The sequence below is a fragment of the Mustela lutreola genome, chromosome 9, assembly GCF_030435805.1.
Source record: "Mustela lutreola isolate mMusLut2 chromosome 9, mMusLut2.pri, whole genome shotgun sequence".
Taxonomy (NCBI): domain Eukaryota; kingdom Metazoa; phylum Chordata; class Mammalia; order Carnivora; family Mustelidae; genus Mustela; species Mustela lutreola.
The window spans coordinates 124,708,775-124,721,757 of NC_081298.1; the positions used below are offsets into that span (position 1 = coordinate 124,708,775).

Genomic DNA, 12,983 nt, shown 5'->3' on the forward strand with positions numbered 1-12,983 from the left:
GAGGGGAGGGGCGGGGTGGGGGGGTTAAGGGTGAGGGTGGAGGTTGGCTGCGGGGAGCTCTTGGCACCGCTGCTCTCAGATGCGGGAGGCGAGTCCCCTCCTATTCCTCCCACTTTGCAGGCTTCCTCTAGCACCCCCTATTGGCGGAGTGTAGCAAGGGGCCAGCAGGCAAAGAGAACGGTAGTTTGAAGAAGGCCAGCCCCAGCCGCCCAATGAATACAAGGTTTCCGGCTGTTACAGAGAACGCTACCATGAGCATTCTTGTACACATCTTGCCATGCACTTGTGCACTCATATTTTGGGCGTAGACACCTAGGAATGTATTTGCTAGATTTGATAGATGCAGACGATAACCGTTCTGGTGAATGTGAATTGTGATTTTAATAGGCATATTTCTAATCACTGTTGAAGTTGGCCATCTTGACCACTGGGATATCCTCCTTGAAAAAGTTTCCTCATTCAGACGCCTAGCTGGCTCAGGTGGTGGAACATGGAACTCTTGATCTTGGGGTTGTGAGTTCAGGTCCCACATTGTGTGTAGAGATTACTTAAAAAAAAAAAAAAAAAAAAGTGCCTCCTTAAGTCTCTAGCCCATTTACAGTTGAATGGTGAGCCTTTTTCTTATTGCTCTGTAGGGATTTCTTTTAAAGGATTTATTTATTTGACAGAGAGAGAGATCACAAGTAGGCAGAGAGGCAGGTGGGGGTGGGGGGACAGGCTCCCTGCTGAGCAGAGAGCCCCACGCAGGGCTCCAGTCCAGGACCCTGAGATCATGACCTGAGCCAAAGGCAGTGGCTTAACCAACTGAGCCACACAGACACCCCATGCTGTATCTTCCTTAAGCAGTATTTCCTTATTCTGGATTCATGAACATATTCTCCTGTATTCTTCTTTTCCTATTTTTCCCTCTCTTTTCCTTGTCCACAGGTATTGAATTCTGAGTCATTTCTTCAGATCTCTTTTCCAATTTACTCGTTCTGTTTTTAGCAGTCTAATCTTCCTCTGGGTTCCTAATTAAAATATTACATATATATATTTAAAGATTTTATTTATTTACTTATTTGGCAGACAGAGACCTCAAGCAGGCAGAGAGGCAGGCAGTGAGAGAGAGAGAGAGAGAGAGCAGGAAGCAGACTCCCTGCTGAGTAGAGAGCCTGATGCGGGGCTCCATCTAGGGCCCTGGGATCATGACCTGAGCCCAAGGCAGACACTTAACCCACTGAGCCACCAAAGCACCCCCAAATATTATATTTTCAGTTTCTATAAGTTATTGTTTTTCCCCTCAATTTTGCCTGGTCATTTTTAGCCTCTTGGTCCTGCATTATCTTTTCAAAATCCTCATTCTTTCTTTAAACATATGAAACCTGTTTAATGCATATCATGTACGTAAACATTACTCTATCTGCAGTCAGTGCCAATGGGATTCTACAGTTCACTGTTTCTGCTATTGTTTGCTTATGGTGGCTTACATTTCCTTGAGATTTTTATCAGTTTGCTCTGAGCTCACTTTTGTTAGAATTTTATCTTTCAAAGCCTAGGTTTAAAGTATATTGTCCCAGAGAGGAATTGTACATGCTTGTGCTTAGAAACACTACTAAATTGAGACTGGTCGAAATTTTTAGCTTTTTTGGCCTCCAAAGGTTTGAGGACTTAGAAATCTCTGGGAAACTCCCCCCACATCCTTCTAGCCAAGGTCTGTTTGGGCAAGGGTTGCCAACTCTCTTTCACACACTGAGGGTATCGCTTTTTGGTGACCCCAGCTTTAGGATACGGTCGCTGACTCAATTTCCCTTTTTTGGATGGGTCCCAGGCTTTGTCTCTTGTACCCAAATTTGGCCCATTAAAACCCTAGCCTGGGGCACCAGCAATCCATAGATATTGCCAAGGTAGTACTGGCTTATCATTTTGGTTTTATGGTTTCTTATCTCTTCTCTTATTCCTTTCCCCTGCTTTTCTACTGGCCCAACAATGCATTTGAAAATATGTTTTTTGAGGGGCGCCCAGGTGGCTCTCGGCTAAGCGTCTGCCTGTGGCTCGGGTCATGATCCCAGGATCCTGGGATCCAGCCCCCATCGGGCTCCTTGCTCAGCAGGGAGCCTGCTTCTCCCTCTCTCTCTGCCTGCCACTCCCCCTGCTTGTGCTCTCTCTGTCAAATAAATAAATAAAATATTTTTTAAAAATGTGTTTAGGGACGCCTGGGTGGCTCAGTCGGTTAAGCGTCTGCCTTCAGTTCAGTTCGTGATCCCAGGGTCCTGGGACTGACTCTCACATGGGGCTCCTAGCTTGGCAGGGAACCTGCTTCTCCCTCTGACTGCTGCTCTCACTACTTGTACTCTCACTCTCTGACAAATAAATAAATAAAATCTAAAAAAAAAAAAAATGTTTAAAGATTTTTTTTAAAAGATTTTATTTATTTATTTGATAGAGAGAGAACACAGTAGGGAAAGAGGCAGGCAGAGAGAGAGGAAGGGAAGCAGGCTCCCTGCTGAGCAGAGAGCCCAATGTGGGACTCGATCCCAGGACCCTGGAATCATGACCTGAACTGAAGGCATCGACTTAACACACTGAGCCACCCAGGCGCCCTGTTTAAAGATTTTTAAAGATTTTATTAATGTATTGGGGGGGACAAGAGCAGAGGGGAAGGGAAAAAAATCTCAAGGAGACTCCTGCCGAGCAACGGAGCTTGATCCCACCACCCCAAGATTACAACCTGAGCCAAAACCCAGAGTCAAATGCTTAACCTATGGAGCCACCCAGGTGCCCCTAAAAATATGTTTTTAACATTTTATCCATCATTTTGAGTGTTTTGTACCAAGAGGATTTCCCTGAACATCTAGTCCACCATACTATCAGAATTAGAAATCCATGTTTCTTAGAAAACATGCCACTCACGCAGGAGTCCTACAAGCAGGTAATTTCTACTTCAGAGTCAAGTATGTCTTGCAAATCCAAGATTTCTCTTTCCTCTGTTTCTTCATGTTTGTTTAGAGTGTCTCTGGAGAAACAGAGTTGCACCGTTGCCATAACCGAGCACCAATTGAATGAAAGCCCTGTGAGAGCAGCTATTACTGTACTAGCTAATGAGATGATCATCCAGGATCGCATCAAGTTGGGGCAAAATAAAGATTATGGGAGAACTGATCAGTTTCTTTAGATATCCTGCTGTCAAGATCAGAGTCACTTTCCTCCACAATTTTGCAATTCAGGAGGAGGTATTTCAAAATAACTGTTTGTCCCTGGCTTGGAATGTAGATTTAAGAGAAGGTTCTGGCAAAGCCAGAGGACATAATTTCAACCTAGATGCTTTGTCACTTTAGGGCTTTGTGGCAACTTGACAGACGTCTTCTGACCTTGTACAAAGTCATCCTTGTAATATGGTAATGGAAAAAAAAAAAAAAACCCTCCAGTATAGGGAGTGAGGCATAAAGTCCCACCAACCTCTCGTTATCTTGAGCCGGAAGAACACTTTTCTTCTTAAAAAGGCTTTAGGAGGAAGAACATGTAACAATTGGCTTAGGATTCGTACGTTTCAGGGAGGCTGCAGAAGGCTCTGGCTTCTTTTAAGACGCATGAGTCCAGCCCCTTCCCGTTCTAGGTCTTAAGTAAGCCCGGCATTAATAACACACCCACCACTTCAATGACATTGCTAACAACTGGTTTCTTGGAGCAATTTGCAACATCACGAAGTCACACTGCCTTTCAAGAAGGGCTATCCAGTTTGCCGTCCTCCACTACCTCCATAGCTTGCACAGAACAAGAACCCCAGGAAAAATCTATTAACCCTGCACGCTGTCCTCAGCCTGGGATTTCAAAAACAGCCTAGGATTTCATTATTTCATTATTTCATTATTTATTTATTTATTTTTAAAATGGTCATTTTTTCTTTTCTTTTCTTTTTTTTTTAAAGATTATTTATTTATTTATTTGACAGACAGGGATCACGGGTAGGTAGAGAGAGAGGAAGGGAAGCAGCTCCCTGCTGAGCAGAGAGCCCAATTTGGGGCTTGATCCCAGGACCCTGGGATCATGACCTGAGCCGAAGGCGGGTGCTTTAACCCACTGAGCCACCCAGGCGCCCCTCATAATTGTTTTAGTAACACCATTTTTCCCCAGGTAGAGTTCCACCTTTCTTTTCTAAAAGATTTTATTTATGTATGTATGTTTGTATGTATTTATTTCAGAAAGAGAGAAAAGCGCAAGCATGAGCAGGGGTGAGGGGCAGAGGGAGAAGCAGACTCCCCACTGAGCAGGAAGCCGGATGCGGATGTGTGGGCTCAATTCAGGGGCTCCAGGATCATGACCTAAGCTGGAGGCAGACGGTTAACTAGCTGAGCCACCCAGGCGTCCTCAGTGGCATATGTTTATTACAAGGCTTCCAAAAGAAAAAAAAAGAAAAAACGTCTGTCCTTGTCTGGTCTGCCTTCATGTCCAGGGGAATAATGGTGGTGGCGCATTTGCTGCTGTGGTTGGTGAGACTGGTGTGGAAAGGACTCTCATGTCCTTGGCCAGTTGGTGGAGTAGTCTAACTGTGTTAGTGAGGCTCATTCAACCAGCCTGGCCTGTGAAGGAGGAGTTTTGCTGATGGGCACATCCCATATCTGGCCATCTTCCCGGCACCAGGGCCCATGGCTTCTTTCGATGATGCGATGGAGCCCTGCCCAGCAGGCTTGACACTGGCCCCCACTTCCGTGGTTATAGCCGAGCTTTGCTTCAACTTCTGGTTTATGCTACTGCACTTCTCAGAGCAATCAGACCTTGAAAGTTTTCTGTTCACCAGTCAGTGATGGCTGGCTTCCTCCCCATGCCCTATTTAAAATTTGCACCTTGGGGGAACCTGCGTGGCTCAGTCATTAAGCATCTGCTTTTGGCTCAGGTCATGATCTCAGGGTCCTGGGATCAAGCCCCACATCTGGCTCCCGGCTCAACGGGAAGCCTCCTCCTCCCTCTCCCCCTGATTGTATTACCCCTCTCACTCTCTGTCAAATAAATAAATAAAATCTTTTAAAAAATTTTGTTTTGCACCTTTATGGAGAGCGTACCTGTGTTTGCACCAGGAGATCCAAGGGCTCTGCTGCCCAGCGTGTGGTTAGCTGGGGTTTCTGGGATGCGGGACAGGGAATCTGCTTTCATCCAGCTTGGCCCCGTCCAGCCGTTCCAGCCTACTGGAGCAGGAGGTAACTGATGGGATTTCGGCCTGATTTACTGAGCGTGTTTTTCTCCTTCCAGCACCCTTACTGTGGAGGGCTATTCTTATTCTGATCTCTGGATGATCATTTTTTGTAAGTTTTTTCAGGTTTAAAAAAAAAAACCCTCTTTGCCTGGTCATTACTTCTTGGTTTATTCAGTGCACGATCGGCTTCCTCAGCTACCTTCTGTAGGTGATACACAGGAGGCAGCTCCCTCTCTAGGCAGCTGAGGTGGTCCCCTGTCCTTTGTGTTGCTCCTCAACAGCTGACACCTTACTGTCATTTAAAAACTACATAAATAGGGGCACCTGGGTGACTCAGTGGGTTAAGCCTCTGCCTTCGGCTGGGGTCCTGGTCTCAGGGTCCTGGGATCGAGTCCTGCAACGGGCTCTTGAGTCCCGCAATGGGTTCTCTGCTCCGCAGGGCACCTGCTTCCCCTCACCCCTGCCTCACTGCCTACTTGTGATCTCTCTCTCTGTCAAATAAATAAAAATTTTAAAAAGATCTTTTAAAAATTACATAAATTGGGGCACCTGGGTGGCTCAGTGGGTTAAGCCTCTGCCTTCAGCTCAGGCTATGATCCCAGGGTCCTGGGATCGAGTCCCGCATCAGGCTCCTGGCTCGGGAGGGAGCCTGCTTCTCTCTCCGTCTCTGTCTGCTTGTGTGCTCTCTTTCTCTCTCTCCTTCTCTCTGACAAATAAAATCTGGACTTCGCGGTCGGAGGGAGTCTGCTTCTCTCCCTCTTCCCTCCTCTGTCGCCCCCCTCATGTATATGCATGCTCCCTCTCCCTCAAATAAATAAAGAAAAGGCTTTTAAGAAATTACATTAGTTGGGGCGCCTGGGTGGTTCAGTTGTTAGGTGTCTGCCTTCGGCTCGGGTTGTGATCTCAGGGTCTTGGGATTGAGCCCCGAACTGGGCTCCCTCCTTGGCGGAAAGTCCGCTTCTCCCTCTCCCACTCCCCATCCCACACTGACTTGTGTTCCTGCTCTTGCTGCCTCTTTCTCTGTCAAATACATAAATAAAATCTTTAAAAAATTACATTAGTTAGCCCACTGTATGTGAATATATAACATTTTTATGAAAAATAATTATTTTCCATATTGGAAAATGTTTGGTGAGAAGAATGGCCTTGCTTTATATTTTTTGCAGATATCTTTTAAAGATTTTATTTATTTACTTATTTGACAGAGAGAGAGAGATCACAAGTAGGCGGAGAGGCAGGCAGAGAGAGAAAGAAGGAAGCAGGCTCCCCACTAAGCAGAGAGCCCAACACGGGGCTTGATCCCAGCACCCTGGGATCACAACCCCAGCGAGGGCAGAGGCTTTAGCCCACTGAGCTACCCAGGCGCCCTGTGCAGATATCTTTAATGTCTGTTGCAGTAGACAGCTGGATTCTCCTATCTGCTGCTGCATCCCATCTATTGCGATATCACATGTTGTATGGCTTCTGGAAAATTCCACGATGCATGAGAGACGTGTTAAGAAAAGGCAAATAGCATCTTGTATTATGAAAATGGTTTGGGCCACTTAGAAAGGGTCTCAGGGACACTCTGCACCCAACAGAGTCCCCAGACCACATCCTGAATGCCGGTGATCTAGATGAGAGTCAGGATACTTTTTCTTAAAGGCCATATTGTAAATATTTTAGGCTTAATCTGTTGCAGCTATTCAGCTCTGCTATGGTATCAGGAAAGCAGCTATAGGTAACATTGTAAACAAATGGGTGTGGCCACACCCAATGCAAAAACTTACTTATCAAAACCTGCAGGGGTGGGAGGAGATGGGCTGGATTTGGTACACTGTGGCCAATGAGCAAGCTCCTGGTCTGCAACAGGGCGCCTGCAGGGGCCCTGAGTTTAGGGCTTGTGCCACAGAAGTGGGACAGTGCCATCGGATTCATTCTAGTCAGGCCTTTTCCAGAGGAGGAGAAAAGGAATTTCTCAGAGAAGACTAGATCTTGTATTTTAATTACCCTTCCCTGTTGGTAAAATCCACAGTCTCCACCTACTTAGACATCCCTCGGCCGGCTCTGCTTCTCCCATGGCCCAGGTCTTTGCCCAGCCTGTGCTGGGTGCTCTCTGGCTGGAGGACATGGCCTCTGGACCCCAGACTGGCCTGAGCCCGCAGGAAAACAGCTTTGCCTGGACAGAGCCTGGGGCAGCCTAAGCAACTTGTATTGAATGCACTTGCCCTTCCCCAGCCTTCCACCAGCTTCATCTTCCTCTGCTGTCCTTGTCTTCTCTACCAGGGTAATGCTGTCCCCCCAGGGGGGTCCAATACCACTGGGCAAAGGCGGGAGTCTGTGTAGGGTTGGGTGGGGCCAGCTCCAAACTAGTCTCCTTAGCTATCAGAAGGGGACCCCCACTGGATGCCCCAAACCAGCTTCCCCACTTTCATTCCCCAGAAAAAGGTGATGTGCTGTGCCGCCAGCCTGGGAGGCAGTCATCTGTTCCTCTGCCCACCACTTTCAAACTCAACCAGGAACTTCCTGCTCTTTGGCTTTAAAAATAGAACATTCAAGCTGGACTTTTATGGTCTTGGGAAGAACACTGTGCTCGTGCCCACCCACACCTGGTCTCTGCCCCTGCCTGGCCTCGTCCAGCTGCTCAGGAGCCGTCCCCAGTGGGCCCCTCAGGGGAGACTTGGTAGATTTACGAGGGCAGCCTTGGCCGAGACCTTCTTCCCATGGCTCCCAGCCACCGTTCAGCAGCTCTCCCACATCCCATGCAGCCCGCGGCTGGGACATTCTGTGTCTTTCTCTGCCTCCACCCCAGCTTGCTGAGTCAGCCCTTGTCCAGCCCTGTGCAGGAGCAGGGACTCCTCATGCCAGAGCCTTCTTTGGTCTCACAGCAGCGATGGTGGCTCTAGGGCTGCCCGTGTTGGGACTCGAGTCAGCCTGGTCCATCCCCTCATGCTGAGTTACAGAAGTTTAACAAAAAGCTGGTTCCTTCTCAGTCTGGACTTCAGGTGGGGTTTCATGCTATTCCTGATCTGGATGGTTACTTTTAGCATGTATAGACAAACGATTTCTTCAGAGCCAGAAATGCCACTAAGTACTCGGAGGTCTCTGGCACCCCGTGGCAAGCCTTAAGGAGTGGCTGGGCGGGCAGTGCCTGTGGGCAGGAGCCGGCCCTGGGGAGATCATCTGTAGACGGATTGTAGAAATAACTCCAGAGCCAGTGAGGCCTTAGGCCAAAATCATACAAAGAACCCAGTGAACGCTGACCTATCTTGTTTTTCCTGAAGGTTCGGTTTCTAACAGAATGGAGAGAGAAGACTAATTATCGTCTCCTGGAAAAGATAAGGGTTCTCCTTCTAAGGTCCTTCACGGATGTAATCAGGCCCATCAGTATCCTTCTGATGCAAGGCCTTCAGGTACTGTCTGTTTCAGTTCCGGTGGGCCTGCCTCTGGGATAAGACATGTCAAACTAGGCAGCTGGGATCATCAAAAAGTTTCTCTGGAAACTGGAGGGCAAGCAATGCAAGCTTTCTGGCTTAATCCGTAAATATAAGTCAGGTCGAGAAGAGTGGAAGGGTGTAGGGCCCGGAGAGGGAAGACGTGTAGCGATGAGAAGCAGCTGGAGAGACCACAAGGCAGACAAGGCTCCTGAATCCTCCCCTGCCTCTTGGACACCGGGTAAGGTTTTACGAAGCCATAACAAACTTCATTTTTCATCTGGCTACGCGACCCTGGCCCACTGCTGTTCCCACTTGCAGCTGCCCAGAGCCTGTCTGGCCCTCGGCTTTCCCATCAGCACCCGTAGCTGCTGTTGTCCTAGGCCTCTTCCTCTGCACCTGCACATCTGGAGGGTTTGTGGGAAGCTTAGGGGAGAAAGCAGAGGGCTGTGCCCTAACTCAGCTTCCCACCCAGCCAAACCCCTTCCTCTCCCACTTCCCTGCAACTGTCACAGCAGCCACCTCCCCTACGGCTCCCGCGTACCCTCCCGGTGCTGAAGGGCCCATTGCTTCGCCTGGTCTGTGTGCTGGATGGAACCAGGGAGCCGAACCTGAGTCCGTCCAGTCCGAGGGCTGAGAGTCAGAGGGAAGACAGGCAGGGCCGGTAGAGAATCCAGGTCCCTAAGCTCGAGTGGTAGCCTGGGAGAAAAAGGCACGTGTGATGCTCATTTGTCACCGAGAGCTGGTGAGCATGGCCTTGTGGGAAAGAGAGCATCTGCCTCTTCAGAAACTCGGGGCCTGGCCTCTGTTTCCTTTGTTCTTCGGCTACAGGTGGTGGCTGTGGCAGAGTCAAGGCCAGAGCTCCCCAGGCCGCCAGCATAGAGACGAGATCGCATGGGCCACTTCTGCAAGACATGGGGATAGGAACTGAGTAATAATATCGCAGCCCCTGTCGTTCTTGGCACCCCAGACTTGGCCTTCCCTAGGCCCCCTGCCTTCTCCCCACCTCCTGAGCCCGGCCCAGAGGCTCATGAGAAGCTGTGTGAGGAAAGCAAGGACCCTGAAAGGAGCCCCCCCCCCGGCCCCCCAAGAGTGGGGAGGGAGGTGGATGGCAGAGCAGGCAGCGGCCAGGGGCTGGACGGCACGGAGGGCAGCAGGGCTGGAGCAAGGAAGGGCCCCTCTTGATACTGAACAGTCCCGACCTCTTCTCTCGCCCAGCCCCCAACTCAAGTACTCCCCGCCCCTGCCACCCCACGTCTCAGCGCTGCCCTGTCCATCTAAGCTGGGGAACTCCTTGCACATCCTTCCAGCAGGAGCGTGGACAGCCCCAGTAACACCAGTTGACTGCTCTGAGGGCTGCCTTCCTCTTGGCAGCCCCTTTGTAGGGTGGGGGCACCTAAGGTGCACTGCTCCCCGCTGACTGACCTGTCCCACCACGCTGCCCGAGGTCTAGACAGAGCCGGCTCTCATCTCTTCACTCGTCCCCGTACTTGCCCATCACCGCCTACATGCGAGGGCCTGACTTGGGTCGTCACTTCACAGCTAAGGAAACGACTCTGCTGCTATCAGCATTTCAGAGTTGCCCCCATTTAGTCTCACATTCTTGCAGTTTAGCTATATTTGCATGAAAGAAGAGAAATCGCAAGTTTCAAGACATTTCAGAACTGTGAAGTTTAGGGGAGAGAGATGGCAGAAGGGCTCCTCCGTAGAAACAAGGCTGACCTACCATTCCAGTGCTGTCTAGCCTCAGAGGGCAGAGAGGACCCGTCCTTTATAACAGGAAGCTCTGCAACCAGCAGCTTACAGCACCTTTGGCCTGCGTGGTGGCCTCGAGCCTGGGCTCTGAGGTCAGACACCCTCGGGTTCAAATTGCTCTGAGCCACTTAATCTCCCTGAGATTGGATTTCCTCATCTGTAAAGTAATCCTCGTTGGGTTCCGTGTGGACGAGAAGATGGAAGGGACTGGAGTGCTAAGCCCAGCTCCCCGCACAACTTCAGCACCCCAATATTATCGCCGTTACTGCAATGGTGAATATTGTTAATTACACTTTTCCTTCCTGATCCCGGTTCATACCCTTGAGGGGGAGTAAGGCTCATGTTATCTTCCCCTTCACATAGGACAAAGCGGAGGCTCAGGAAAAGTAGGTGCTGGTCTAGGGGGTGGCACATGCAGGAAGCAAGGCCCAACACACATTCACCACCACCACCATCACCACCACCACCACCCCCCCGCCACTGCTGGTCCCTCCCCCACCCCAGCTTGATGGCTTCTCCAGTGAGGCTTTCTAAGACCTTGTTCTCCCAGAGGGACATCTCTCCTGTGGCAGAAGTTCAGAGGACACTGAGGCATTATACGATGATGGGGTGATGTACCCTGGAATCTGGGACTCTCCCTGGGCGGTTTCCTTTCCCATGCCCCAGCCGTGGAAACCGCTCCTTTTTCTCCTCTGCCATGAGGCACCCCAGAGTCTTGGGGCCTCTGTGAAGTTACCTCCTCTTGGAGGAACTGCATTTTCATGACATCATTTGCAATCACCACCCCCACTGCACCCAGGGTCAGGCGATTCCCAAGAGCCAGCCTTGGCTCCTCTCCCTCTGAGAGAGCAGGAAGCAGCTGGTCCCCAGTCCCCATGTCAGCTCTGCTTGGGGCAGGGGGCCTAAGTCCAGTCCATTCCAAACCCCAATCCTCAAGGCCGGGGGCTCGTGGCCTACCTTGAGAGGGTGTAGATAGCGGAGTCCACACAGGAAGGGTGGCCAGGCGGGGCCAGGCAACTCGTGGCCCAGCATGCGGGTGAGGTGGGCTATGTAGCTGGTGGCCAGCACCAGCACATCCAGCTTGGAGAGTTTGGTGTCGGGTGGCACAGCGGGCAGAGCAGCCTGCAGGGCCAGGAAGGCCTGGCGCAGTGTCCTCACCCGGCTCCGCTCCCGTGCAGCATTCTTGGGACTGGCCTCACTCTGCACAGAGGACCCCAGATGAGTGGGTCTGACTGGACCCCCCCACCTGCCCCTGTTTCGAAGAGCATTCTAGCGTGACGTCTCCCTCCAGAACAGTAGAGAGGAGGGCCTCGTGCCCTCTTTGTCTGCTCTCGGTCTTCCCCCACCTTATGGCTGAGGAAATGGAAAGAAGGTGTCACCTTGGGTCAGAGGGCAGCAGGGTAGCAAGGCTAGGCTCAGAAGTCTAGCATCCTTTCCTCTTTTTTTTTAAAAGATTTTATTTAGTCCTTTCCTCTCTCTAATACTACTCTATCCCTGCTCCACCCACACCCTCGTTGGAATCCTGCTTATCAGGGTTCCCAGGCGCTGCAGGAAGCACAGAGTGACCCCCGCCCTGTAGGGCTGACCCTTGCCCAGCGTCAGATCCTGAGATGAAGACGCAGCTGCAGTGAGGAAGAAAGGACCCCCAGCCGGGGGCCACAGCGACCCACAGCTCCATTCTGGCCCCACCACTCGCTCCTTTTCTGGAGCTGTGGGGAATTCACCCCACTCCTCTAGGCCTCAGTTTCCCCCAGAGCCGTGAGTGGGGCCAGCTCTCTGAGCCGCGCTCTGGTTGAGACCAGCGTGGGGCCTTGGAGTCAAAACGCTGGTGTCCCCCTCTTGGGCAGGGGCGGTGACGCCCAGTGAGGCTTTGTGGTCAGAGGTGACACCTCAGCCCCTCCCCCCTGGCCTCCCCCCTTTGCCTCCCACTGGTCCAGCGTTTCCTTACCTGGCCACGAGCCAGGCTCCGGGCCCTGACCCCTCGTGGGCGTGGGCTGGGGGCAGCTCTGCTCCACCTTTGGTCACTCCAGCCCGGCTTGTCCCACGGGTCCTGCCTGGTCCTGCTCAGGCGGCTCCTCTTCCTGCCCAAATCTGCTGCCAGCGACAACCTGGCTTTAGCGGGCTTCTGCCCCACTCCCGGTGCGGAGGGTGCCCTTCTGGCCTCCCTCTGGGACATGCCACACGCCTGGGGGGACAGCTGCGGCCCCTAGACAGGAACACGGCGCCTGTGGGAGCCCGCGGGCTCAGGCTTGCGGGGCAGGCTGGTCGCCGGGCCTGGAGTGTATCTGAGGGAGCTGGCGCCCAGTCAGGCCTGCTTGGCTCCTTGTTCTGGGAAAACCGCCCACCCAGCACAGCCCCCGCAAGCAGCCTCCTGCCTGCCTCCCAGCCGGCTCAGGGGTGGGGGTACTGATGCCGGGAGTGGCCGAGCCCAGGGGTGGAGGGGGGAGGCCCCTGCTGGAGGAGGCACGAGGGCGGTGGGAAGGGAGCTCCCCTCCAGGAGCCTCGCCTGCCTCTGACAGCAGTCTTGGGAGCTCATGAGCCTCTAGCTTTGAGGCGCAAGTCCCCCAGAAGGGCCCCGAGCCCCCTCCCCTGCCAGAAGCCCACCTGCGTACATCCCTGAAAGGACCTTTCCTCCCCTTGTCAAT

General features: G+C 51.8%; 1 protein-coding gene across 1 annotated transcript; it reads right to left on the reverse strand.

Moving 5' to 3' along the window:
• Positions 1–8,078: 8,078 nt before the first annotated feature.
• TCF23 (transcription factor 23) lies at positions 8,079–12,700 on the reverse strand. Its single transcript, XM_059134197.1, has 3 exons — positions 12,287–12,700; positions 11,296–11,538; positions 8,079–9,488 (listed from the first exon to the last, which is right to left on the reverse strand). The coding sequence occupies exons 1-3, from the start codon at positions 12,512–12,514 to the stop codon at positions 9,309–9,311; spliced, it is 651 nt and encodes a 216-aa protein (XP_058990180.1). The 5' UTR covers positions 12,515–12,700; the 3' UTR covers positions 8,079–9,308.
• Positions 12,701–12,983: the final 283 nt, after the last annotated feature.